The following is a 27030-nucleotide window of genomic DNA, read 5'->3' as shown; positions in this document are numbered from 1 at the left end:
TGGTACTGGGCTCAAAGTGTGAAGCAGGTGCCAGCAAAAGTAGGACTAAGAGCTTAGGGTTTAAGAGGATTTTTTTTTTCCAAAAAAATTTCAAAGAACAATTAATTTGTATTTGGGGCTTCTTTTCACATTAATAGCAGTTCATAAGCATTAAAGGTATACTTTTTCATTCATAGAATAAACAGGGCTAAGGAAAATAGCTCTTATTTTTAACAGAAATAAAATCTTTACTGAACACATACATAAGGTATCTTTCACTTGGCCTTTCTTGAGCTTGACTGTGTATGCTCATTATACCACTCGGTTGACATTCTAAATAGCTATTTCAAGTGATAATAAACATGGGTTTATATCAAACCACACTACTAACTTTGAGGGAAAACAAATTTATTAACATTTCATGTACCCTGAGAGATTTATTCCCTTGGTATGTTTGGGATTCATCTGAGCATTTACAAATGTTAACAAAATGCTTTTTCACTGGATGTGTCAATATGTTACATTCCTGATACAGTCCAAGAAAAAAACTCATGGTAATGACCAAGGTTGTTTTCTGCTCTTGTCCATTGTAGACAGTGAAGTTAAAGCATAAATTTAGCACAAATTTATAAAAGCATAAATTTACTGTAATCACTTTTGGGATCTAAACATCTTATAACAAATGTTTCTAATCTGACTGTACATAGCACACAGAGTACAACAGTCCTGCATGGTATTATACTCCTAAGACCTCCTCAAGCCATTCTTCATAATTTTTTAAATTTTCTATCACCCATTTTTCCTAAGGAGAAAAATAAAATTCAACTGAAAATTGTAACTGTACCCTTCTCTCTTATGATGAAAGTTAATACTACGGAATACAAGTTGGTAAGCATTATTGAGCATTTTGGGAGGAAACAAGCCACTGTATTATCTAAGACTATTTTACAACCTAAGTGCCAGTTTTCATTCCCTTGAGAATACAGGTCTTAGGATGTTGAGAGACTGGCATCCAGTATCACTTCTGTCCCATACTTTTCCATTACTTCCTTATTTTGGAAAGCATAGGAAGAGCATAAAATCCAATAGCTTGGAAAAATAATTTAATCTCCCTGGATTCAATGTTCTTGGTTATACATTTAAAAAACTGATGTATATTAGCTTACTTCCTAATAAGGAAGTAATATAAGGTCATATAAAAGATAGCAATACTCAGCTATTTTTTTTTTTTTTTTTTTGGCCAGTCCTGGGCTTGGACTCAGGGCCTGAGCACTGTTCCTGGCTTCTTTTTGCTCAAGGCTAGCACTCTTACCATTTGAGCCACAGCGCCACTTCTGGCCATTTTCTGTATATGTGGTGCTGGGGAATTGTATACGAGGCAAGCACTCTTGCCACTAGGCCATATCCCCAGCCCCTACTCAGCTATTTTTATCCAGAGCATTTAAACAAACCTCTGAAGTACATGGTCTAGCTATTGGGTTTCAATCTGTAGTGTGATTCAGAATCTCCTGAAAATCTTGTTAAAACACATTGTTAGGAGCCAGTCTCAGAGTTTCTCATTCCTTAACTCTTGGGTGGAACCTTTAAACTTGCATTAGCAAGCTCTAAGTGATACTATGCTCTAAGTGGACCATATTTTGAGAACCACTGGATGATATATGTATAAATGTAAATAAGCACGCATATGCTCCCAGTGAATTCTAATTTCAAAATTAACTAGAGAAAATAGCAAAAATATTCTTTTTAGTTCTAGAATACCAAGATTTTTTTAATATGATGAGTTGTTAGGCATCAAAATGATTAAACCAAATTTTTAGGCATTAAAATGATTTATATAAAAAGGAGATATATGGCTAATACCAATTTCTGCATCAATTCTCATTAAAAACTTGTTCATATAAAGAATTTTACAATAGTTTTGAAAACTTTTACAGTATAATTGCTGCATAGTAGTTTTTCACTTTTTGGGAAACACAATTTAGTAAGTGTCTCATCAATTGAATAAGAACATTGGTGCAATGGACCAAAGGGCTAACGAACCAGTGGATAGTAGCCAGCTGTTTTTGAATTGCTTGAAGAGAATCTTGTAAATTTGTAGTCCAGGGGTAGTTCTGGAGAGGAAGAAAAACAAAAACAATTTGATTACTCTGCAGGTGTCCAACAGCTTTCATGAATATTAATGAAATCAAAATTTTATAATCTTTCAGTTGTACAAAGGAGTTGCCTGCCACTCAACAAAGCAGTTTCTGAATACAACTTGTCTTGATCTTTAGTCTCATAATTTTAATATTTCTTTCGCCACTTGTATAGGTAGCACCTATACAACATGTCTTTCCTTACAAACTTAACTGTCATATTTAAGTAAAGTCCCACTTAGAGGCTTCTCACTCAGCCTTCAGATCGTCCTCTCCAAATTTCTCCAATGAAACACTAAATAGTTCAAAATAACACCACATGTCATGATAGTCATTCAACATGCAGCTACAGGAAGAAGTGAGTATTATGAAAATGACACTGGAAGGCATTATGGCTTATAAGACATGACTGTTGAGATTTAGCAAGGCACAGACGGTTAATCATTATGAGAAAAAACAGTTCTAGTTCGTAAGAAGAACACTGCCTTCCTGATGCCAGAAAAAGCCAGGATTACTGTGTGCTGAAAAACAACATCCAGCATTACTGAGGGCCGTGGGTCATCACTGCTCAGTCAGCTGGAAGATATTTTGGGTCATGCATTTTAAAAGAGCTTGGAAAGTAAATCAATGAAACTGAGTTTCTAAAACGGAGGTCTTACATTTCTAATAAACTTCTGAAATGATAAGGGTTAAGAGCCGAACCAACCATTTCTTCTGCTCTGTCTTACATATTTATTAAAGTTAAGATGGATATTTCAGTGTTATTAAACTTTTAAGAAAAGGTTATTAAAATGCTTATCAATTCACCACCATTTAACTTGTGGTTACATACCTAACTTTTATAACAGCTTTAAAAACGATGAAAAGGATGATACTGATGAAGATACGTAGTACTCATGACCTCACATGTTGAGTTGTGATCTCTATGTAGAATTACTTAGAGAGAATAAAAATATACTAAAAAATGCCTTCCGGGTATGTAAATGTCAATGAGATAATCAAGTCTTAGAGAGGTGTATGAGGTTTGCTTTTCATCTCTTTGCTCATGGAACAAATAATGGTATTCTGTCTTGCAGGAAAAATCTGTTATTGTTAAGGAATCTAGACATAGAGCCAGATGCTGGTAGCTCATGTTCTGTCATCTGGCTACTCTGAAGGCGGAGACTCCAAGGCTCTCAGTTAAAAACCAGTCTTAAGAGAAAAGTCTGAGTGACTGTCTCAAAAAAAAAATAGCCAGTAAAATGTTGGACTAGAAGTGTGTTTCAAATGGTAGAGTGCCAGATGTGAGTGAGCAAGCTAAGTGAGAGTGACAGGTACACACACATACGTATGTACCTACACACACATACACACACACACACACACACACACACACACACATAGCATAAGTCTAGGTAAAGAACTGAAAATCATCAAGAAGAAAAACCCACGTTTCTGCTACAGGAAAGTAATTGTTAAGTGCTATTTTTTTTTTGTTTGTTTGCCAGTCCTGGGCCTTGAATTCAGGGCTTGAGCACTGTCTCTGGCTTCTTTTTGCTCAAGGCTAGCATTCTACCATTTGGGCCACAGTGCCACTTCTGGCTTTTTCTATCTATCTGGTGCTGAGAAATTGAACCCAGGGCTTCATGTATGCGAGGCAAGTACTCTACCACTAGGCCACATTCCCAGCCCCTACCCCTATCAGGTGCTATTTGGAAGAAAAGTTTGGAAAGGAAGACATAGAACAAATTCTTGCTTACCACCAATAGTTTTCATTCAACCTCAATACTAAATATATGGAATATATTTAGAGAGCAATTAAGTGAAGTGAATAAAAATGAATATTCTTACATGACAATGAAAGGTAAAAGAATATAATATACACATAAATGAAACAACTCTTGAGACTAAAAGTAGACTAACAGGATATTCATATAAAGTTCCTACCTTTAACATCTCTAAAGCCATACCACACTCAACTTTTCTAGCCATCTTTCTCATCTGAAATTATACAGCAGTACCCAACTGTGCTAAATGTGAATCAAAATAAAAAGATGTGAAGTTCTGTGGGAGGTAGACTCACCTTCTTCATAAGCATGGCATTACAGCCAAGTGTGCTCTGTACTAATGAATACTTTCAATGTCGAGGAAGTGTCTTTAGCATCCAAATAAACAAATTAAACAGAGCAACTCTCTATGTCCACAAAACAGTGGCAGCTTGTTTAGCTTTGTTTGACTACTAGTCAGTTAATTATTCTTCCTGAGAGAAGTTAGAAGACAAAGACCCTACCAAATAAACCATAGAGGCCTGTGAAGAAAGCATTCGGAATAAAGAAATGGGTGGCGTACTGAGGGTATGGCTAAGGAGGCAGGGGTGAAGGGAGTAATTGCTCCAGTTCTTTGGAGCAATATTTAAGTTCTAGAATGTTGAAAATTCACTTTTCCTTACCCTTTATCAACACTTTTTGTTATTTTATTTTTATTGTCAAAGTGATGTACAGAGGGGTTACCGTTTCATACGTAAGACAGTGAGTACATTTCTTATCCAACTTGTTGCCTCCTCCCTCATTTTTCTCCCACCTTCCCTCCTCCCCAAATCCCTTCCTCCCCCCAGTTGTACTGTTGGTTTACAGCATATTTTCTTGTAAAGTATTACTGTTGCATTGGTTTGCCTTTTACCCTTTGTCTCACCATTTTGATGTTCCCCTTCCCTTCCCTAGTTCTGATAAATGTATATTCAATACCCATGGTACCAAAATCAGATACTGTGACATCAGGGGTAAAACCATAGGGAAGAAAACCAAAAGAAAAGGCATAATTTAACATAGTATGTTATCAACTTAACATGTCTTCTTTCCTTTTGTCTCTCCACATTTCCTTTTATCCCATTTTACAGTGCATTCATTCACTTCCTACTATACATACTCTGAGTTAACCCCACCAATTACATCTCTCATTTGATTTTCTTTTTATACTTTAATTCTAAAATTTCCATCTTTTTATAGTTTTTACATCTGGAATGGATTTCTTATTCTTTCCTATATTTGTGTAAAGGAAACATGGTATTTCTCTTTTTGTGCTCTTATATACTGATAAGTCTGGCCTGGCTGTTTTTTGTTATGTGATACACTTTATGAAAAGTACATGGGAATAATTTAAGATCTAGAATAATCAGCTTGGCTAATGTGAAGCTGGGCCCCACTCCCTGTGAAAATTAAGGACTATTTCCTGATGCAGATACCTTTCCTATCTTATTCTATGGGAAAACACATTAAGGTCTCAATATAGACCAAAGGAGTTCACCAGGCCTGGCTTTCCTTTGGCAGAACCTCTCCCTCTCCTCTAGTTCCTATGCCATTAGTTTCACAAAGTTACTCAAAGTGCATTCATCCTTCTTGGTAATCTCTCTGGAACCAGAAGCCTAGGGGAGAGGTGGGAGGTAGATGGAGACAGCCTTAAAGCCAAGTTTACCTTACTGGGTCTTCTAAGTATCCTGGTAAATTTCTCTTATTTTGATTCCATTCCCCCAAGAAGACCTTTTAGAAATATATCTAACTTTTGTAGTTGGCTCTAACAGAAGACGTTTCCCAAGGAAAACTATCAATGCCATGGGAAGGTTTCCTTCTTTCAAAGAAAAGAATTCTAGTTTCAATGGCCCATTACTGTACAACAACAAGAAAAGCTTCATTAGTGCTCTTCCTCTTACCTGCGATTGCTTCAATACTTGGAATGGCAATTGTGCTGTAAGTACTGATTCTCTTAGAAGACCATGTGTAAACCAAGGAGTCTTCAGAATTTTCCCGTCCCGAAATTGAGTCAATGAAAAAAGAACCCCACTTATTAGATAAAGTATTTAGAGGCTTTGCTTTTGGTCTCTGAAACAAGAGAACAGAATAACAATTGTGAATAATAATAAAACTTGTGATTATTTAATTTCAGAGTTCTTTTCATTCACTAAGTCAAAATGCAAAAACCCTGTAGGGATCTAAGAGCAGAATCTGGGTACTGATTACATCTATGGAAAGGAAATTATACATATTTAAAAAAAATCATTAAATAGCCTTTACCTCTTACTGAAACTGGTTTCTAAGTGATCAATTTTCATAATGTGAAAATTATCCCAAAACAGCCATGTAGAAACATAATTTTTCCTGCAATAAAGCAACTATAATTTATTTATTATTATTATTGTTCTATGTAAAGCGTGGTTAAAAACAACTCAGTCTTAAGGTCTTATTTGGTATGTTTATGTTTGGAATGATTATTGCTTTCACTCAAATAAAGCTCCAAAAAATTTTTTTAAAGAGCATTTTCTAGCTACTCACTGGAACTACTGCCTACTTGTATGGCAATGACATGGTCAGTCACAGAATACTCTTTACTTAGAGAATTCCAAAACAGTGGTGGGTACATTTCAGGTGTAGATCCAGACGAAGAAGTATTTGTTTCTGGTTGAAAAACCCTCCAAAAAACCAATCACCTAAGAAGTATACCTCTCAATGGAATTTTATGCCTCTATCAGAAAGAATGACATTGTCACATTTGTAAGGAAATGGAAGGACTTGGAAAAATTATACTAAGTGAAGTGAACCAGACCTAAAGAAACATGGACTCTATGGTTTTCCTCATAGGGAATAATTAGTACAGGTTTACGCTAGTCACTGCAGAGGATCACAAGAGCCCAATAGCTATACCCTTATGAACACATAGGATGATGCTAAGTGAAATGAACTCCATGTTATGGAAATGAGTGTTACATCACTGTTGTACTTCTTTTCAACATGCCATGTGAAATGGTAGCTTTTCTTTGTTGTTCCTTTTGTATCCCCTTCCTGTGGTTGTGCCCGTGCTATCACTGTATCTCATCTGAGTACCCTGGATACTGTATATACTTGTATTAGAACTAAGGAAGGAAAAGGGAATATCAAAATTGAGAGACAAAGGATAAAAAGACAAATGACTCCAAAAGCAATACTTACAAAACCAACGGTATAAACCAACGGAACAACTCATGGGGGTTAGAGGGAAAGGGGAAGGGGGGAGGTGTGGGAAAACGAGGGAGGAGGTAACAAATTGAACAAGAAATGTACTCACTGCTTTACATACGAAACTGTATCCCCTCTGTACATCAATTTGACAATAAATAAATAATTATTTGGAAAAAAAAAGAAATCACTTCAGGCTTTTTGTTGTTAACTGGAAATAAGAATGTCAGAGATTTTCCTGCCCAGGCAGGCTTTGAACTATTGTTCTCAGATCTCAGCATTTCGAGTAGCTAGGATTACAGGCATGAGCCACTGGCACCTGGTCCCAGCATTAGTTTTATTATATTTAGCTTTAATAAAATACAGATGGGGGGCTGGGAATATGGCCTAGTGGTAAAGTGCGTGCTTGTAAAATACAGATGGCACTTTCATAAGGTTCAATTTATTTATTTATTTAATTTTTTTATTGAATTAGTTTTATGCCAGTCCTGGGCCTTGGACTCAGGGCTTGAGCACTGTCCCTGGCTTCTTTTGCACAAGGCTAGTACTCTGTTACTTGAGCCACAGGGCCACTTCTGGTTGTTTTCTATATACGTGGTGCTGGGGAACTGAACCCAGGGATTCATGAATACAAGGCAAGCACTCTTAACATTAGGCCATACTCCCAGCCCCATAAGGTTCAATTTAAATGCATGCTGAAAGTCTCTTTCCCCTATCTTTTGCCCACTGGTTAATAGTATAATGGGTACTTGGATAATAAGTAGTTAATATCAATGCAAACACAATAATCAATTTTATACTTATTATTGTCCTTGGGATGTAAATGTATAAAATCATTTCCTGTCTTAAAGTCATAAAAATATTAAAAGTGTTTTCTTTAATAAATTTTGTAGATATACTTTACTTTTATTTGTAGAATATATTTTTTCTACAGAGAATGTAGATGCTGAGACTACTTCCTCTGTGATATTTACAGAATTATCTGTCTTTTCTGAATTGGTCATGCTCTGCTATATGTCATATTTACATGGCAGCTTGGAATGTGACAAGGGGTTCTTGCCTAGACTTTCCCTTAAAGGACTCTACTAGGTACTTTCTTTGCTTCTCTTTGTAGACTGGTGCCCTTATGAGATGCTGTTTTTGATGTGCTGTCTGGCCTTCTCTTGTTACAGAAGAACAAACTGAATTTACACATAAAGCAGTATGACTTTTATAAGGAATTTGAAGTTTGTGGTAATCATATTTATGAACCCCCCACATATTTGTCTAATTTGCCTTTAACTTTAAACAGAAAGTTACATGACAGATTTTCCTAAAGAAGATAATATAACCAATTTGACTGGAAACACCTGCCAAGAATGAGCCCAATAACATATTCAAAAACAGATGATAAAATGATGAGGGTAGTAATTAGTGGGATCAAGTAGTATGAGGATGTTCAGCTTTCTAGGAAAGAGCTGGTAGAATCATTACCTCATATTTTCCTCTCTTCTGCAGAGGCTCCGAGTCTACAGGCTTCCCACCTTCTTCCCCTCGTAGCTCCTCTAGAATGAGGACTGTCTCCCAGTTACTATAGTGACGGGCCGGAAACACATCTGAATGCATACTGTCACCGAAGTAAACTACCTAAAAGTCAGATAGCAGGTTCCATTAAAGTGTGGAAATATTGAGAGTGGTGGTCATTGTATGGAAGACAAGAAAATTCCTCAACATGCTTCAGAGTATGATAACTGAAAATTCCAGACATCTTAAACTTTCTTGGGTAACTTCACAGGTGACTGATGACCTGTCCACCTTGATTTACAGAGCTCTAGGTTTATGTTAAGAATCTATGCATCTGCAGGTAGGAGAAAGGTAGAAGATGAGATAAGAAATTCTGAAGACGTGAACCTGTGTGTTTACTTACATGTGTATTATTAAACCTGACCCTAGAATTGAAGAGTGGGTGAAATATTAGTTACAGTGAGTTATGCATAATCAATAATATATTTTATATAGTGACTCATGCCTGTAATTCTAGCTCAGGAGGCTGAGATTTGAGTATCACAATTCAAGTCAGCCTGGGCACAAGAAGGTCCACGAGACTTTTCTTTTTTTTTTGGCCAGTCTCAGGGCTTGAACTCAGGGCTTGGTGCTGTCCTTGAGCCTCTTTGTGCTTAAGGATAAGCCTCTACCACTTGAGCCACAGTGCCACTTCCAGATTTTTCTGAGTAGTTCATTGGAGATAAGAGTCTCATGGACTTTCTGGCCCATGCTAGCTTCCAACTGGCTCAGTTCTCAGCCTCTTGAATAGCTAGGATGACGGGCATGAAACAAGGGCGCCTGGCTTTGACAAAACTCATCTTCAATTAACCACCAAAAACAAAAACAAAAAAGCTGTTTCTGGGCTCTACTTGCCATGTGCTGCAACACAGGAGAGTAGAGTGTGGCTTGGCACATGAAATCTAGAAAGCTCCTTAGATATTCAGAGGTAAAGTTCCACTGATGTCAATACTCTTCAACATACTGATGAGGAAATTTGGTTAAGAAAGGGTTAAGAATTAGAGCCTCCAAGTCAAACTTCCACTAAAGCCCTCAGAAGTACTCAGATGATGGTAGTGATTTGGGAGCCAATGGCAGAGCCAAGTTTCTCCCCTCCCTCACGATCTCTCCTTTTTATGCAATTCCTATTAAGACAGTTGGTTTTATAGTATTTTGTTATTGTTATTGTGAAGGTGATGTACAGAGGGGTCACATTATATAAGTCAGGTATTGGGTACATTTCTTTTGTAACAGTGTCACCTCTTCTTTTTCTCCCAGTTTTTCCCTCCTGCCCCCTTCCCAACAAGTTGTACAGTTCATTTTCAACATGGTGTCTAGTGAATATCATTGCTGCATTTGTTCATCCTTTGTCCCACCATTTCTATGCTTCCCCTTTCCCTCTCCAAATTAGATAAACTTACATTCAAGACAAAAGGTACAGAAATCAAGTACAATTACAAAGTCTACTGTGTTTTTAGTCTAGACTGTAATTTCAGTTTTTTTTTCTGTAATTTCAGCTTTTTTTTGATGAACCATTATCAGGGTAGCTCAATATCACACATGAATCCTGTGTATTTCCTAGATTTGTGGCCGTCCCAGTGTGGAGCCCTAGCTTTTTTCTTTTTTTGGCCAGTCCTGGGGCTTGGACTCAGGGCCTGAGCACTGTCCCTGGCTTCTTTTTGCCCTAGGCGAGCACTCTACCACTTGAGCCACAGCACCACTTCTGGCTTTTTCTATATATGTGGTGCTGAGGAATCGAACCCAGGGCTTCATGTATATGAGGCAAGCACTCTTGCCACTAGGCCACATTCCCAGCCCAGCCCTAACCTTTTTCTGTCATAGATAAAGACCAAGACTATATAAATAAGAGAAGAACTAATTTTAGCAGAAGGTATAAAGAGATTTCATAGATGGGGAAGTAGATAATTCCTCCATAGATAACCCAAATGGATTTGCAACCATGGATTTAGTTTACAGCTTTTGGTATCTGTAAGTGGACATCAAAGACTGCATCAATTCGACAATACCTTGGGTTCAGGTTTTCCTGTCATTTTCTTCAGGAGATCATAAAGGTGGGCAGCATTCCCTTGCGAGTACCATCCAGGTTTATCCAGACATGGCAGTGCCTCCTGCTCCTCATCATTCTCTGGAAATACAGTTGGACAATTATGTACTTTATAATCAAGTGAGAGCATTCATTCAGTTAGAAGGATTGTACTCATGCCCTTGGCTGCAGACTTAGTACAAAAGGAAGAAGCTGGCATTCAGTGAGAGAATTTTTATCAGTAGGCTGATGAATCCAAGTTTAATTTTGCATGTTAGGTGCCTCAATTGCTTCCAGAGTCCTGGATTGGGGGAGAAAACAGAAAAAGGACCAAATGATGCCAAATTGTTTACAGTTTTGTAAACTACACAGCAAGCTGTCCTCTCCTGTTATCACTTTCTGTATCTTCTGTTGAAGCAGGGCTGGAAACAGAGGTAAGATATTCTTTTCAGTCTGGATCTTTCCTGCTATTAAATTCCTCGTACACAGGCTGTGAGCTGAAGATAATCTGTCCATCAGCAAAATGATGAAGGAAGATTGAGCAAAGTATTATGAAAAGGATGATATACCAGTAGAGACCAGCAGCTTTTGGTAGAGCTTTAGAAACTGTATTGGGGAAAAAAATCATTCTATTTTCTACATTTAATTAAATGACTTCAGATTTCAAAAAAAGTTTAGCTTTTACCTTTTTGGTCTTCACTACTGTAACCCTAAAAAGGATCCTAATGATATATAACCATATGTTATATACTAAGGTGGTTTTATAAAGTCAAAAGAGGCTTATGTAATTAGAAGGGCATTCTTTAACAAAAGGATGTGAACATTAACAATACAAAATTGCCACAATTTCTATAGGACGCAGAAGGGAACTGAGGGGTGCTAGAGCAGCTTTGCTATAAATCAACATGGAGTAGGATAAGGAAGAAACAAGGGGCCTATAAATAGGAAGCAAGCAAGACACATTAGTTATTAAAAATACATCACTGGCAATTGTAGTACCTTTTAGCTAGAATCTATTTCCTATATGTAAAAAAATTACAATTATACTCCTCAGTGTATAAGAAAACCTATCTTCAACATAGTACTGGGAAATGTAGTTTATAACCTAAATGTTGGTTAGTATAGCGGAAACAGGATGTAATTTATTAATTCTACAACAAATGGGTCAAATATGTCAGAATAATGTGAAGTGAATTTCTATATAATCTTAGGTATTGAACCAGGAGTTCTAAAGTCATGTTTATAGATAATTAAAGCAACAGTAGAAGCTTCTGGTTAAGACATATTTACACTCTTTACTATTTCTGCAGAGCCCAAAGAAAATCTCACTCTTCTCAAGAAGAATATTAGCCTAACATCAAAACTACGAGAAGATTCAGCACATTCCTTGAAGAAACACCATGAAAAGTGATCACTTATCTTTATTTAGTACATAATCTCTTATGTGCAAAAAAAAAAGTGTGGGGGGATGGGAATATGGCCTAGTGGCAAGAGTGCTTGCCTTGTATACATGAAGCCCTGGGTTCAATTCCTCAGCACCACATAATAGAAAAGGCCAGAAGTGGCGCTGTGGCTCAAGTGGTAGAGTGCTAGCCTTGAGCAGTCTAGGCCCCAGGACTGGCAAAAAAAAAAAAAAAAAAAAAAAAGTGTGGTTATGAGAGAAACTAGAAGGCAAATACCTTATAGGAATATTTTAAAATACAGATTCACTTGTGATATGTAGATTTCTACTCTGCCTGACAATGGGAATCTCTCTACTGCTTATTAAAATAAAACAACATTTATAGAAACCTAGCTTCTCAAATACTGGGACCCAGTAACCATGTAAGAAGAAAAATTAAAAAAAAAAAAGGCCAAACCAAACTAAAACATCTCTGTCTACAAACTGCTTCCTTGGCCAGTTTCTACTTTCTGCACTAGATGCTACCTTGAAGTGTAATGAAGTAAGATATCCACTAAAATACTTGTTTGTGTTGGGGACTAGAAAGGAAAAATGCTACTACTTAGGAAAATAAGTAAGTTCCTAATAAGCTAGTACCTTTCAATACTTTGATTTGGTTACCTATGAAATGAACAGTAATTATTTTTTTCAAAAGTCTTTCAATATGCTTAAGCATATTGCTAAGCCCATTTCTTTACCTACTAATGACAGAAAATTTATTTTTCAGTTCCTTTTTCTTTTTTATGATGCAGGGGATTGAACCCAGAATCTTGTGCATACTATGCAAATGTTTTACCATTGGGCCACAACCCCAGCTCTCAGAATAACAAAATAGAATTAAATGTACACATTACCACATAAGGTAGGAATAAGCAAGAAGGGTCATATTATAGGCCATCATTTAGTTAGAAACTTTGATTCTGTCTTTCAAATGCTAAATTTTGCTTGCTACAAATTCAAGCAAATCAATAAGCAAGGCAAAGTCACACATTTAGATTAACAACAGTATTTTCGGTTGTCACACTCTTATCTCTTTCATTCTTTATTGTTTATCAGCATTGTGTTGGAGACACAGAGCTGCCACCCTGAGGATTCACATCCCAGTGCAAGTTCACCAGAAAATGTCTCCATGATAGCTAAGCAAAAGGCAGTTAACAGTGTAGAGAAGGAAGCTCTGTTTTCTGCTGGAACTGTAGCAGAAGAATGGTAAAGAAAGGTATTTTCTGTGCTTGCTGTAAGGTAGGAAATTACCAGTTATAGGAGAGGAAGGCATCGTGTTCCCAATCCCCTAATATTGATTTAGAAATGAAGAAATCTAGGGCTTCATTAGAACCCACTACATCAGAATCTCCATTTTTAACAAGATTCCTTGGTGCTTTCGTATGTATGTGAAAATCTTAAAAACAGTGACACAGAGAGAATGGTGGGGGTATACCTCAGCTGAATGAACAGTAAAACCCATTCCAGCAGGGTGGCTTAATAAACACCCAAAAGGGAAAGGCAGACTGCCACAGATGAAGAGAGCAGTTTGAGATTGTGAAATTAGCCTTAAGATGCCATATCAAGTGGGGAAGTGGGGGTTGAGATTCTGTGTACGTGCGACTAAATATATTTTGTGCCCAGTGGTAATAAGTGAATAATATAAAAGATAGTAAAAAAGTTAAAAGCAAGTGTCAAATGGATGTCTGTGCTAATGGAAAGTACCTGAAGTGAGGCAGTGGAGGAGTCAGAAGGCTTAGCAGAATGGAAGAGCATAGGGATGAGCTGTTTCTGAGTACATTACACAGGACTTGATGCATGTCTGTCAAGATGTGAAAGGATAAAGAAAATGGAAGTCGCTAGCTCAGGCAGTGTAATGGTTAACACATGGAATGGTTTGACACATGGAAGCCAATGAGCATTTGGTTGTGTTTAAGTTCTAGGCGGGAGAGAATTTTGGTTTCAGAACACTGAAACACCATAAGGGTTGCAGGAAAGGAAGTCTCTGAGTGGAAGAGCTAGGAGTCACTAGCTGAGGCGAAGGGGCAAAAGACAAAATGTCAGATCATGATTCGCACAATGGGGGAGGGGAGGGAGTTGACAGCTTTAGGAAGATTTAAAATAGACATCAAGACAGACATGGTACCTCTGGTGACACTGCAATGAATTTATAATTTTGGTGAGCCAAAGATCCTTCACTTCTTAGCATCACTCAGAGCTCGAGATAGCAACCAAAAGGATGCAGTTTGCTTAGGGCAGTCTCTGCAGGTGGAGGGACTGAGCCCCCACCCTCTACCCTTGTTACCATGACAACCACTGGTCACTATGACTCCAGGGAGGCTTGGCTCCTAGCACTTTCCATCTCAGGGAACTCGCTTGTGCTTGTCTTCAATTTACTCCTCTGCCTTTGCCCATTTGGAACAATGATTTAATTTCCACACCACAGGTTATAGCAAGGCTGATATGACTCGTGTCATACAACCACATTAACTGCCATGAAGAATGGTTTGAGGATTACAAGACAGGATGGAGACTGGGAACTCAGCTGTTGTACTGCAGAAATGTACTGCAGAACCCAGGAACGACATAATTCATATTGTACCAAGTCATTCCAGATGTGACAGGACTGTGGTGGGAACGTGGTGGTGGTCACAAACCCTAAAGGCTAAAGATGTGAAGGGCTGAGGAACTGAAGAATGGATGATATTTGGTGTTTTGTTAGAAAAATTACTAAGAGAATTACAAAGGAATATAATAAGGGGTGTTAACAAGCACTTATGTGACTGGAGCTCTGGGTATGAGAAGCCAGAGGCCTCTATAGGTCTAAAAGAGAAGATGTGAAAGAAGAAATTGGAAATCATGCGTACTGATGATAGTTCCAACCATTCAGAGTTGGAGGATGACAGAAGAAAGGACAGTCACATACAGAACAGCTGGGGAACAGCAGTATCTAGAGAGAAAGGGAAAGGGAAACTAGCAGTGGAAACTGACAGAAATCTTAAAGGTAGCTGAGAGTCAGAAATAGCCACAAAATAAACAATGCAATAGAGATGTAAAAAAAATCTGGGCTGCTCCATGCTCTGCTACATAATAGTCTAGCCATCTTTTTTGTAACCTAACTTTTTTTGTACTCTAAATTTTTGTGTGAATTCTAAAAATGATTGAATTCATTGTATTTTCCATTGGGATATTTTAAATCAGAAGCCCAGAAAATTAAGGCTCCAAAGGACTTTAGATCTGTTGTAGTTTAACCCTATCCAGATTTTTTGGGGGAGGAGGGACGGGACATATAAGCTTTTCTAAGTAGCTATACAGTAAACATAAATTCCACAAGAACTAAAATAATCAATTCTGACTTAGTATTTATTCCCTGGGGAACTGACTTCAACATTTACCTAGACTCTAAAGATTACCTTGTCCATGCCCTTGATTTTCAAAAACAGAAAGAGACTGGCATGTATAAATGATTATGATATAAAATGGCAGAGTAGGGGCTGGGAAGTAGCTCAGTAGCAAAGTGCTTGCTTGCATGTGCAACATCCTGGATTTGATCCCCAGTACCCAAAACAGAGACCCCCCCCCCCCCCCCCCGCCGCAAAAAAAATGAGGACAAAATGGCAGAGTAGAACACAGGTTCATCCGCTTTTCCATCCTCTTGGGGGAAAGATGACACAGTGCTTTTCACTTGCTTGTAAGCCAACAGATATAGAGGAAAAGAAACAAAATACAACTTACCCAGTGTGTGGAATGGCCTCTGATTTGGACAATGGGAGAAGAAACCAGGCTTCAATGCATTTGTAATTACAACATCAAAAAGGTCAGCAAAATCATCTCTAAAAGCAACAATGTTTTTCATAAATTTATTTTAAGGGATTAGGAACTACCCACAGAAAAAAATTTAATCTCTGCCGATCTAGTTTACAACAGCATTGTTTTGGTCAAGTATTTCATGCTTTACATTTTTCTTACTTATATATGTTACATTAGAATAAAAGGTAGTTGGATCACTGGTCTTTTTGACAATTCCTTAAAGTACAAACATGAGAAAAAATTCAATCATTTACAAAGGAAGGAAGGAAGGAAGGAAGGAAGGAAGGAAGGAAGGAAGGAAGGAAGGAAGGAAGGAAAAAGCAAGCAAGCAACGCACTCAGCACCTCGAATCTATATATTGAACTATCCTTCTGAGGATAACACAGTGATAGATTCCATAGTCTCTAACATCTATGAAATACTCAGGAGCCATGAAATCTGTCTAGACCTAATTATCTTGAAAGGTGCAGTATAGTAAGGCTGCTAAAATTTCTAAATTCTGAATAAATGAAAGCAGTAAACTACAGGACAAGTTTTGGAGAAAATCAATAAGTATATGAAACTAGATGTAGGCACTGGAGTTAAATTAGGTCTGCACTGACTTTATATAAACACTGGAATTGTCTTCCTGAAGTCTCTATCATCTTAACAGATACACTGTGTTTTTCTCATTAAATGTGAGGACAAATGAAAACACATCCAGATATTAAAAAAATTTCTGAGTGCTTTATTGATGAAGATGTTAAAAATTAGTATAGTCTTATAATGTAGTGCATTTTGGATGACTATAGAGACAGGGAAATAGATTCAGCCTTCTGCTTAGAGATAACCAGTTTTTCTAACTCCATTTGTTAAACAGACTCAGAAAAGCTGAAGGAACTAGGAACAGAAGGAACATATTTCAACACAAAATAGGTGACACAGGACAAACCTATAAACAATCTCCTACTAAATGAGGGAAAACCGACACCATTTCTTCTAAACTCAGGAGCATGACAAAGATGTCCCTTCTTTCTACTCTATTTAATATTGTACCGGAATTCCTAGTCAAGCAGTTAGTCATGAGAAACATTTCTCCAGTGTATGTTTTTGGCTCCTTTGTGGCAGAAAAGAAGGCTGTAGTTGTATAGATTAATTTCTGGTTATTTCCATTGGTCTTCATGTCTGTTTTTTATGCCAGCATCACTCTGTTTTGGGGGTATAAGTTGAAGTGAAGTCCAGTATTATGTCTTTTGGTGTGTCTTTTGTGCTTCTCAAAGAATTTTAGGATTGATGTTTTATTTCTATGAAAAATGACATTGGGACTTGCACTGAGTCTGTAGATTGCTCTTAGTAATATAGTCATTTTCATGTTAATTCTGACATTTCTTTCACCTCCTTGGTTAAGTTTATACCTAGGTATTTAATTAATGTTGAAGTCATTGTGAGTAGATTATCTTCTCAGCTTATTCATTGTTTGTATATAGAAAAGCTACTGATTTTTTTTTCCTTTTGTTGCCAGTCCTGGGTCTTGAACTCAGGACCTGAGTGCTGCCCCTGAAATAGCATTCTCCCACTTGATTTCTTCCTCATGCTTTATTGCTTTGGCTGAGAACTCTAGTATGATGCTGAATAAGATTAGGGAGAGTGGGTATACTTTTCTTGTTCCTGACTTTTTAGAGGAAATAATTTCAGTTTTTCACCATGTTTCATGATGTTGACTATAGGTTTGCCCTATACAGCTTTTATTACATTGAGAAATGTTTCTCCCTGCCAACATCATACTAAGTTGCACAGCAGAGCCTGCACATAAGTCTGCCTTATTCTAAACACGACTGCTTACTCTAAAGACAGCTTCATGGATATCAGGTGTGTCCCTGGCTATGCTAAGGAGCAAAGGACATAGCTCCACATGGATAAGGTTGTTGACTAGGGACTTGTCAGGAAATGAATTCTATAATTCAGTGTCCTTCAATAATCATCCAAAGGTAGCAAAAATTTATCGGAGGCTGAAGGACATGGATTCTACTACCTTCTAGACAACCTGAAGCCTTAGCCATCTGTAAGAGATAAGAACATTTGTCCCCAGAACACTGTGCCCCTGCTCCTGGAAAATGCATTTGAGGTAGGCTGCTGGCCACAGACACTTAGAAAACAAATTAAGAAGCCTGAAAACACTGTCTCCCAGAACTATTTTATATGGTACAGTTTCGTACCCAGTGGTATCACTGGTCTAACTGGCCACCAGTATTTATTTCATTAGACACAATGGAATGGCTTGTCACTTACCCAAGGATATACTTGCAGAGAAGCCTACAGTAATCACTGTGAGAACTGGTAATCAACAACAGAATTTTCCCAGCATTCTTAAGCTGCTGAAGCCATTTTCTTACAGATTCTGGACAACTGTGTAAATATTTGCCGGGATTTCTTTTAATTTCGGGAAAATATAATCCACAGTTTTCTGAAAAAAATAAAAATGCCAAGGGATTACTTCAGACATTTCTTTACGCTAAAACCAAAATCATAATTTTCAAAGCTATGGCTAAAATTGAAAGGATCAAGACTGGGTTCAAATAATTTAGCAATGATACCAACACTGTTTTGTAAAGGTAATTTTTGTTTTTCATTAAGAAATGATGGTTGAAAATGCCAGTTGATAATTTTGACTGTGTATAAATTATTAAAATAAGTAATATAATAAACAGTATTATCAACATTCCAAACTAGAGAAAACCTTGCTTTAATTGCTATTAAATATTCTTTCTGTCATCTGACAAATATTAGCGGAACAGAGCCAAGAACCAAATATTCAGGTAATGCACCAGGAACACAGCTTTGGTGTGAAATAGCTGTACAGGGAGCTAGGTTCCTCAGAGACATAATAGCATTGTTTCTTTTTTTTTTTTAAGTTTATGGGTACCATGCATCTTTTTTTCTTTTTAAATAAGAATATTTTAAAAGTTATTATCACAGTTGTTACATTAAGGAGTTGCCATTTAAAAGCAGTTTATGAATATACTATATCTTGATCAGTGTCACCCCTTTCAACATTCTGATCCATCCCCTCCCTATGCACCCTTCTCTCACTCAGCTTAATTTTGTAGGATATACATTGGATTCTTGACTGACTTCTCCCCTTCTCCTCCTCTTCATTCACCTGCCCCTTTCCCCTTGGTTCCCACCCTCTTTTGGGTACCTGCTTCCTGGTGTTTTATTTTGCTGAACTTTGAATTTGGCTTTCTAAGGAATTACTCTCTGAGATCTCCCTTGAATCTACTCTACTTCAGTTAATAAATGACAGAACACACACTACAATGCAAAAAAACGGGGTGAACAAGCCAGGAAGACTAGAAGACACTGCAGCTGACAGTGAATGTTGAAAGCTTGCAATTCCTGAACTGGTAAGGCTGGCTCTGAGCACTCAGGTCCTTAGGAGCGTACAGGTGGGGCTAAGCTTGGGTGTAGACCAATGGTGGCAGCATCCCTCCAGTGCCTTGAAAGATATACATATATAGTAGAAAATAGATTTGATTGGCAAAACATTATTAGATTCAGATAATATTACAAAACTCCCCCCCACCCCAGGTGGTGGCAGCTCATGCCTGTAATCCTAGCTACTCAAGAGGCTGAAATCTAAGGATCAAGGTTTGAAGGCAGCATTGCACAGAAAAGTCTGTGTGCCTCTTAAGTCCAACACACAACCACTGGAAGAACAACCTAATTGCTCTCTCAATATTTAGTAAAATCTTCAACGCTAAGGACACCTATTATGTGCCACCCAAAGCATCTTGGCTTGAGTAATTATTATTTAATCAGAAAATAACACATTGTAAGAACATTGAAATCAGGCTAAATAGTAACAAAAGAAAAGTTTGTTACAACATGAGAATAATATACAAATACCAGGAGACTACGAACAAAAATGAGGTGATGCTCTTTGTATTTTATTCTATAAGGACAATTTTTTTTGTCTCATTCTCTTGGATTTCCAAATGTGGTAGAAGTTATGTAAGGACCCCAATCAAAATCAAAATGTATTTTGCTTTTCAGAGGAGGTGACAGAGTAATATGCTAGCAGCAAAAGACTCTTTTAAGAAAAATATAATAAAATGAATGTTCTAAGAACAGAGCTGGGAATGTGACTTAGAGGTAGAATGCTTGCCTAGCATGCACAAAGCCCTGGGTTTAATTCCTTAGCACCACATAAACAGAAAAAGACAGAAGTGGTGCTGTGGCTCAAGAGGTAAAGTGGTATTCTTGAGCAAAAAGAAGCCAGGGACAGTGCTCAGGCTCTAGTCCAAGCCCCAGGACTGGCAAGAGAAACGAAGCAAAACAAAATAAAAAACCCCAGAACAGATTGATGTGTGGGTGACCATCAAAATAATTTTAGAGACTAGGTCTCTTTTACCTAAGGGAGTCATATGTGAGAAAAACAGAGACTTTGTAGCAAAAAAAATTCTGATGGGCTAGATAGCCAAAGATTTGTAAGATGGAATGCAAGAAAATTTTTGTAGAACTATATATTCAAAAAACTGTTCAAGTGTTTTTTCCTACCCACGTGTATATGGCGCCATCTAATGGTCAATATACAAATTTTAATAAAATGCTATTTAATAAAATGCTATTTTAATAGCCGACTGTTAACAGTTCAAAATAATTGTAAAAGCATACACCTTTAAATACCTACAGTCTATAATCCTTAATTTTTATTAGTATCTCAATAAGACTAATTTAAAAGAGGCAGATATAATAATCACTGAAGACTACTGTCTTAAGTAATACTGGGTTGTTTTTTGTTGAGTTGTTGAACACATAAAAAAAGCACAACAAACTGTGTATAAAAAAATCAATCACAGATTCTGAGTTGATCTTCTATTACAAAAGCTTACTAGCTGTCATGGAAGAAAGTGCTCTCTTGTTCCTTTGTGATCTTAAACTATTGTAGAATGAGGATTAGAGTTCCATAAATATATATTTTTTGTCAAAATACAGTAAGCTTATGAAACTAAACGTAGACTTTAGATTCTAGATATACTACAATTAGTTATAATTTTGCACTAAATATTTTTTTCTATTTAGAAGACAAACTCTAAAGGAAATGAACAGACCCTGAATGCATGAACACCTAAATTAGTGGCAGACAGTGGAACATTTATATAAGCCAGACTCCGAACAACAAAAATTGCGGTGTTCATGAACTTTCAAAATCACTGCTATCTGAGCAGCCTTTTCATTCTTCTCCATTATCAAAAACTAATCATGTTTAGTTAAAACACGAGGAGATTTACATTGATTGGACAGGACAGAAAACCTAGATGTAAAGGAGAAGGGAGTAGGTCAGCTTTGTTTGCATGCAGCTCATAAAGTAGCCTGCATTTTCACTTAACCTCTAAAAGAATTCCACTTTATTGCCAACTTGATGGAAATCCTTTTCCTGGCACCCGTTCTCTTCTAGCACTGGATGCTGCAATTTTCTGCATCTCGATGTAATTAAAAATGAAAATTTCAAGGAGCTGGTTCTCAAGAACAAAAGCATAGCTTTCCTGTGCTAAAAAGTTATTAAACACCGAATTAGGGAAGTCACAGAAGCATTCATTGCATTTGAGAGGTGTGCATGACATGGCCTGTATTTATCAAACAGCATTTAGGGACCTCTTGTGGAAAAAAAAATTAGTACAACTCAAATGCTAAGAATACTTTCTGTAGTTTAATAGACAATTGTGCCACATCACTATTTTCTACCATCATTGAATAAGCATTTTCTGGGGCGCTACCAATACCTTTCTTGTGGTGGGGGCCAAAAGTTTTCAAAGCTACTATCAGAGGGACCGGAGAAGCCGGAATGCGACCCCCTCGACTGAAACCGCCAACTAAGGTCTGTGAAGGTCCCAAGGCAGAAAACTATTTAAAAGATTGATGAACTAATTATAATCTTTATCAGCTATGTAAGAGCATGCTATTATAAAGCTAGTGTGTTTAGTTATAAATTGTTTAAGTGAAGGCAATTGCTGTACAGATATCTAATTAATTTCTTTTCCCTGGTCTTTTTTCAGTGAACTAAATTTCTTTTGTTCCCTTGCAGAGAGCAAGGAATGGCACTAACTTTTATATTAAAACAGACGCCTGTATATGCTCCCTCTATAGTTTGATCTAGTTGAAAGCAAAAATCGACATGCTAAATATAATTCTTGAAAAAGGACCCTAAAGAGCTGAGAAATGAATTATACAATATACTGAAAAAACCAATTTATAAAATTTACATTTTAACAATATCTGACTTGTATCTTTGTCCTTTAATGTGCATATTTATGCTCTATTCCAATGCTCCTGGTTTAATTAGTCTGGGCTGATAGTTTTTAAAGTCCTTCAAGCATTTTTAAATTTATATGACATTAGGTTAAAAAGTAGTGCTGTGTACTGTGGGGATAGCTCAGGTGGTAGAGCACTTGTCTAGCATGCATGAGGCACTGAGTTCAATTCCCCAATACTCAAATGAGAGAAAAAGAGAAAAAAAAAAGTGATTGCTTTAAAATGCAAGAACCATGACTCTTACTGCTATCTTAGATCCTGAATGCTTCACTGCAAAGTTCAGGCTGTCAGTGGGTAAGAATGTCTTAATTATATAGTACCTAGAGCCTTGAATATTATCAAGGCAATCAACACAGAGTAATTGCTGCTGATTATCTTAAGTATTATTGTGGCCAAGGAACTTTAAAATGCTTAGTTTTATTTTATGCAAATCTACATTTAGTGAAGTATTCATGATTTTAGAATGATGGATTTCATATTTATAATTAGCAAATGTGAATGACATGAAACTATTTTGGAGAAAATTATTCACAGAGTTTAAGTAACATAGACAAACCAGAGTCTCTTTGTTTCTCCCAGGTCACTATAGTGGCACACCTTGGAGTATACAGTATATATACTTGCAGTGCATAGTGTGTATATATATAGTGTATATATGTTTATATATAATGCACACACACACACACACACACACACACACAATCTCTGATCTTTGAGTAGGAAGTCCATTCCTGAAAGTGAAATAGCCAGAAACCTATGCACTACCGCACTTCAGCTACAGATTTTAAGCAAATCTCATCTTAATAGGAAGTACATTTTTATGTTATTGTGCATGTGCTATAAAATATATGTTCAAGTTATTGCACATGTATGTGCATATATATGTGAGAGGTGAGTCATAGTCCAAAGATGGTCACATCTTTGTGAGAGGGAGTTGACTGCTCCATTCTTTTGAATCGAGAAGGCTATCTTATTGCTGTAGCCAAGAGAATATGGTAGCAGTGACACTCTGCTAGCTCCACTCTGTAACCTTTAACTAGCCTAGCAGCTTCAACATTCTGTTCCTAGAAGCCAGGTACCATGTAAAAAGTGCAGACAATCTGAAATCAAGCTGGAAGCAGGAAGTCAAGGAGAGGAAATAGTTTGTAGGTGACCTAAACTGCCAGCACAACTGAACTCCAGGCTTCAGCCACAGGACTAAAACTGATCCCCTTTTGATGATATCCAGCCCAGACTAATCTCCAGAGGATTTTAGCCTAGGTGACACCAACTGCAATTGAAAAGCATACCACTGAGCCCAGAAGAATAAGTGGCAATAATAAATAGCTGTTTGGAGCTGAAAAGTTTTGTGGCAGTTTCTTACAGAGCAAGATGCTCTAGAATGGAGTCATGATCCCAATGATCTCTATGTAATTCAAGACAGATTTAAAAAATATTTACATGTGTTTCTAGAAACAGCCAAGATGAAAGCAAACAGACTCCAAATTATTTTTATTCATCTCAAAATCCCCACTCAAAAGGTTCCTATTGTATGTAAGTTTACAAAAATAAATATATGTACAGGTCTTGCCAGCACACATCACTTGAAGAGTTTGAAAATCAATATTAACAAGCAACAAAGGCAAATTTTACACAATGCTTCCAATTTTTCACCTATTTCAGATGTGATCCACTTAGAGGGAAGAAATATAAATTGTTGACAGGTCTAGTGATTATGACAATAAGAAATAAATTTCCTGGGTTATTGAACTAATTTTCCAATAAACCTCAACCCTAAAACTTCCCTTTTCCAAACATATAGGTATCTTTATATGTACATATATTTTATATATACATTTATATGTATATACATATATACATATATCTATCTAAAAGATAAAAGAATTTTGTCAGGAGGGTACACTGTTTCTTAGTGTCTTTAGGTCAAATATCCTCAGTGTCCCTAGAAATATATTTTCTGACTAACATAGCTAACAGTATTCTGAGCTATTACTAACTTGGACAAAACCCATTTCTGTACATTAGATGAGTTCTAAAGAATTCCTGTCTAATGTCTGATCAGCATTATATATATGCATATGTGTATATATATATGAGATAATCAAGTCTAGGCAATATCTACATTGCAATAACACACATAAATAAAAGAAGTAGCTGTTTTTATTAAGTCAGTTTTCTATTTTTCATTACATTTGCTACCTAAGTTGTATCCTTTACATGACTCTTCCTCATATCACATGGCCACTGACTGTATTTGGAAAGGCAAGAGGGAAAGAAGAAAAAGAGATGGAGGAGTGAAAGATGGAGGGCAGAGGTGACTGGAAGGAGAAGAGAAAAATAGAAAAAATGAAAAAGAGAAATAGTAAAAGTTTCAGATTAGTGAAATTTTAATTCAGATAATTTCTTCAGATAGATGTCCATGAGGGGCTTCAATTTAACATGTCCATTAATGCATAGAGTGCAACTTGATTAGAGACCCCTTCCATCATTGTCCCCTGGATAATGGTTTTAATGGAGATACTGACTTTGTGATATAAAATTTGAAGTTACAAGAAAAACAGTACTAGAATAGTGAAATAAGTACTTCCCGCTATGACAGACAGAACCACATTGCCTGGGACACTGAACTTGAAGTTCACAAATGGGCCTCAGTGTTGAGAGATGTCATTGCTTTCATGTTCATATTCAGACAACAGAATACCATGAGGTAAGAAAGGCTTTACATATTATAATGGTTCTATAATATAAATATCTACATAGTTCTATCTGGCTCTGCAAGAAAAAGTTTTCTGATATAATGCATCATTACAGTAAAACGAACTAAAAAAAAACCTATAATGTAAGCTGATTGTTAGTGGCTCACACTTGTAATCCTAACTACTTAGGAGACCAGCCGGGGCAGGGAAGTCTGAGATTTTGTTCCAATTAGTTACCAAAAAGCTGGAAGTGGAGCTGTGCCTCAAGTGGTAGAGTGCCAGCCTTGAGCAAAAATGCCCAGGGAGAGTGTCCAGGTCCTGAATTCAGACATTAGGAAATGCCAAAAAGGACCATAAAGGAAATTTAATGTGAGGGATTTTGCTGAAAGGTACACAGACTCTGAGACAAGAAGATTACAAAACCATTTGGGATAAAACTGCTTTGGGCGGATGTCCCTGTACCTCAATGAGTCTCCTGCTTACATCTCTTCTCTCTGCCGTCTTCTAAAAAAACACACCTGTCCATTTTTAAGATACAATCAAATTCTGGCACATTTTTATTTTCAGTCTCTGAGTAAGACAATTTTTTGGTTTTCAGGTTAATAAGGGACACAGCAAAACACTGTCAGGCCTCTGCTAAAAAGCTAACAGCTGGTTTTCCCTGTTAATGTTAGAGGATAAAAGTTCTGTTGTCCAGTAGTGTTAAGTATTACCTATATAAGAAATGGGAATGTTTTCCTTTTTTTTTTGGCCAGTCCTGGAGCTTGGACTCAGGGTCCGAGCACTGTCCCTGGCTTCTTTTTGCTCAAGGCTAGGACTCTGCCACTTGAACCATAGCGCCATTTCTGGCCGTTTTCTATATATGTGGTGCTGGGGAATTGAACTGAGGGCTTCATGTATACGAGGCAAGCACTCTTACCACTAGGCCATATTCCCAGCCCAGAATGTTTTTCCTGACACAGGAAACTAAGGGTGCCTAGAGGTAAAAACTAGCACAGGTTTTAGGGGATAGCTTCAAAGAGCTACAATATAAATTTCCTTCCCAAAGAGTCTTTAAATGCACTTGCTAGTTGTACAACCATCTTGGAGGGCTTTATATTTGCCAGAAGCTGGGAGTGTGTGTGTGTGTGGTGTGTGTGTACATGGATATTGAACTCAGGGCTTCACACTCTCACTTGGCTTCTTTGCTCAAGGTTGGTACTCTACCATTGGAGCCACTATTCCACTTCTGGCCTGTTGCTGGTCAACTAGAGGTAAGAATCTCGTGATATTTTCTGCTTGGGCTGGCTTCAAACTGTAATCTTCAGAGCTCAGCCTCGTGACTAGCTAGGATTACAGGTGTTATCCATCAGTGCCAGTTTTCAATCTAAGAGATATTAGGAGAACTAAAATAGGATCCCTTGGGGGCACAACAGGCTCAGAGATGTGTCATTATTCTTTGAAGAAAAAAAAAGTCTTCTCTAGCTCTGAGGCAATAACAGTAACAAAGGAATCATAAATTACAGATTAGGGTTCACTTGCTAGAAATGTTTAAAGGCAATCTGTCTCCTGCTGAGGACTCCAGTGCTCAATGATTTAACACAAATCTGGAATGGAAGTTGAGTTGAGCTGATTTTTCTTCTGCAGTATGGGCCTAAGGCAATGTGAGCCTTTTAGTCGACACATATCATGCTAACTTCCACTCCCAATGAACTGAAATAACTAAAATAGACCCATTAGGGGATTCCATTCTACAATGAGCACGTGTGAAGCACAAACCCAGAGCTTTCTTTGCCTTATGTATAATGAAGCCTGGAAAGAGTGAGCAAGCCTCAGGTAGAAAATACAGTAGGAGCATGGGTAGGAGATTCTTGCAGGTGGCTGCCTTTCACAGAATATTCTGGGCAGGGCTTCTGGTCCAGCTCCTTTTACTTCCTTCTTAGTACTTATTTTTCTTGGCTAGGCAGGCTGTTTTTCCCCTCTCTTTCATGCTACTTCCTTAAAATCTAATGAATGTAAGTTTATAGATCTTACATATTTTTCTAAATAAACAAATATTCACACAAATATTAACATATTCACATCATACTAACACAATAATCATCATGCTTTACATTTTTAATTATTTATTTTTTGTTAGTTGTGGGGCTTGAATACTCTTGGCCTGGTGCTGTTCCTCAGCTTTTCTGCT

The 27030-nt window shown here is 37.2% G+C and overlaps 1 protein-coding gene and 1 long non-coding RNA gene across 3 annotated transcripts in view; one reads left to right on the top strand and one right to left on the bottom strand.

The window, feature by feature from the left end:
* The first annotated feature begins 967 nt into the window (after window positions 1-967).
* Window positions 968-15968, top strand: LOC125357205. Its single transcript, XR_007212089.1, has 3 exons — window positions 968-1102; window positions 14080-14087; window positions 15954-15968. It is a non-coding gene; the product is annotated as an uncharacterized LOC125357205 (long non-coding RNA).
* Nt5dc1 (5'-nucleotidase domain containing 1) overlaps window positions 1397-27030 on the bottom strand; it is a 96250-nt gene continuing 70616 nt past the window's right edge. For both annotated transcript variants that reach the window (XM_048353945.1, XM_048353946.1), the window contains exons 7-12: window positions 18142-18316; window positions 15799-15896; window positions 10627-10745; window positions 8552-8704; window positions 5800-5968; window positions 1397-2090 (exon numbers count right to left, since the gene is read on the bottom strand). In XM_048353945.1, coding sequence (XP_048209902.1) covers window positions 2011-2090; window positions 5800-5968; window positions 8552-8704; window positions 10627-10745; window positions 15799-15896; window positions 18142-18316 — 794 coding nt within the window. In that variant the 3' untranslated portion in view covers window positions 1397-2010. The remainder of the gene's footprint in view (window positions 2091-5799; window positions 5969-8551; window positions 8705-10626; window positions 10746-15798; window positions 15897-18141; window positions 18317-27030) is intronic.

Source organism: Perognathus longimembris, chromosome 9 (genome assembly GCF_023159225.1).
Source record: "Perognathus longimembris pacificus isolate PPM17 chromosome 9, ASM2315922v1, whole genome shotgun sequence".
Classification (NCBI taxonomy): Eukaryota; Metazoa; Chordata; class Mammalia; order Rodentia; family Heteromyidae; genus Perognathus; species Perognathus longimembris.
The sequence above is the reverse complement of the archived record's forward strand: the minus strand, read 5'-3'. Positions and strand labels throughout refer to the sequence as shown.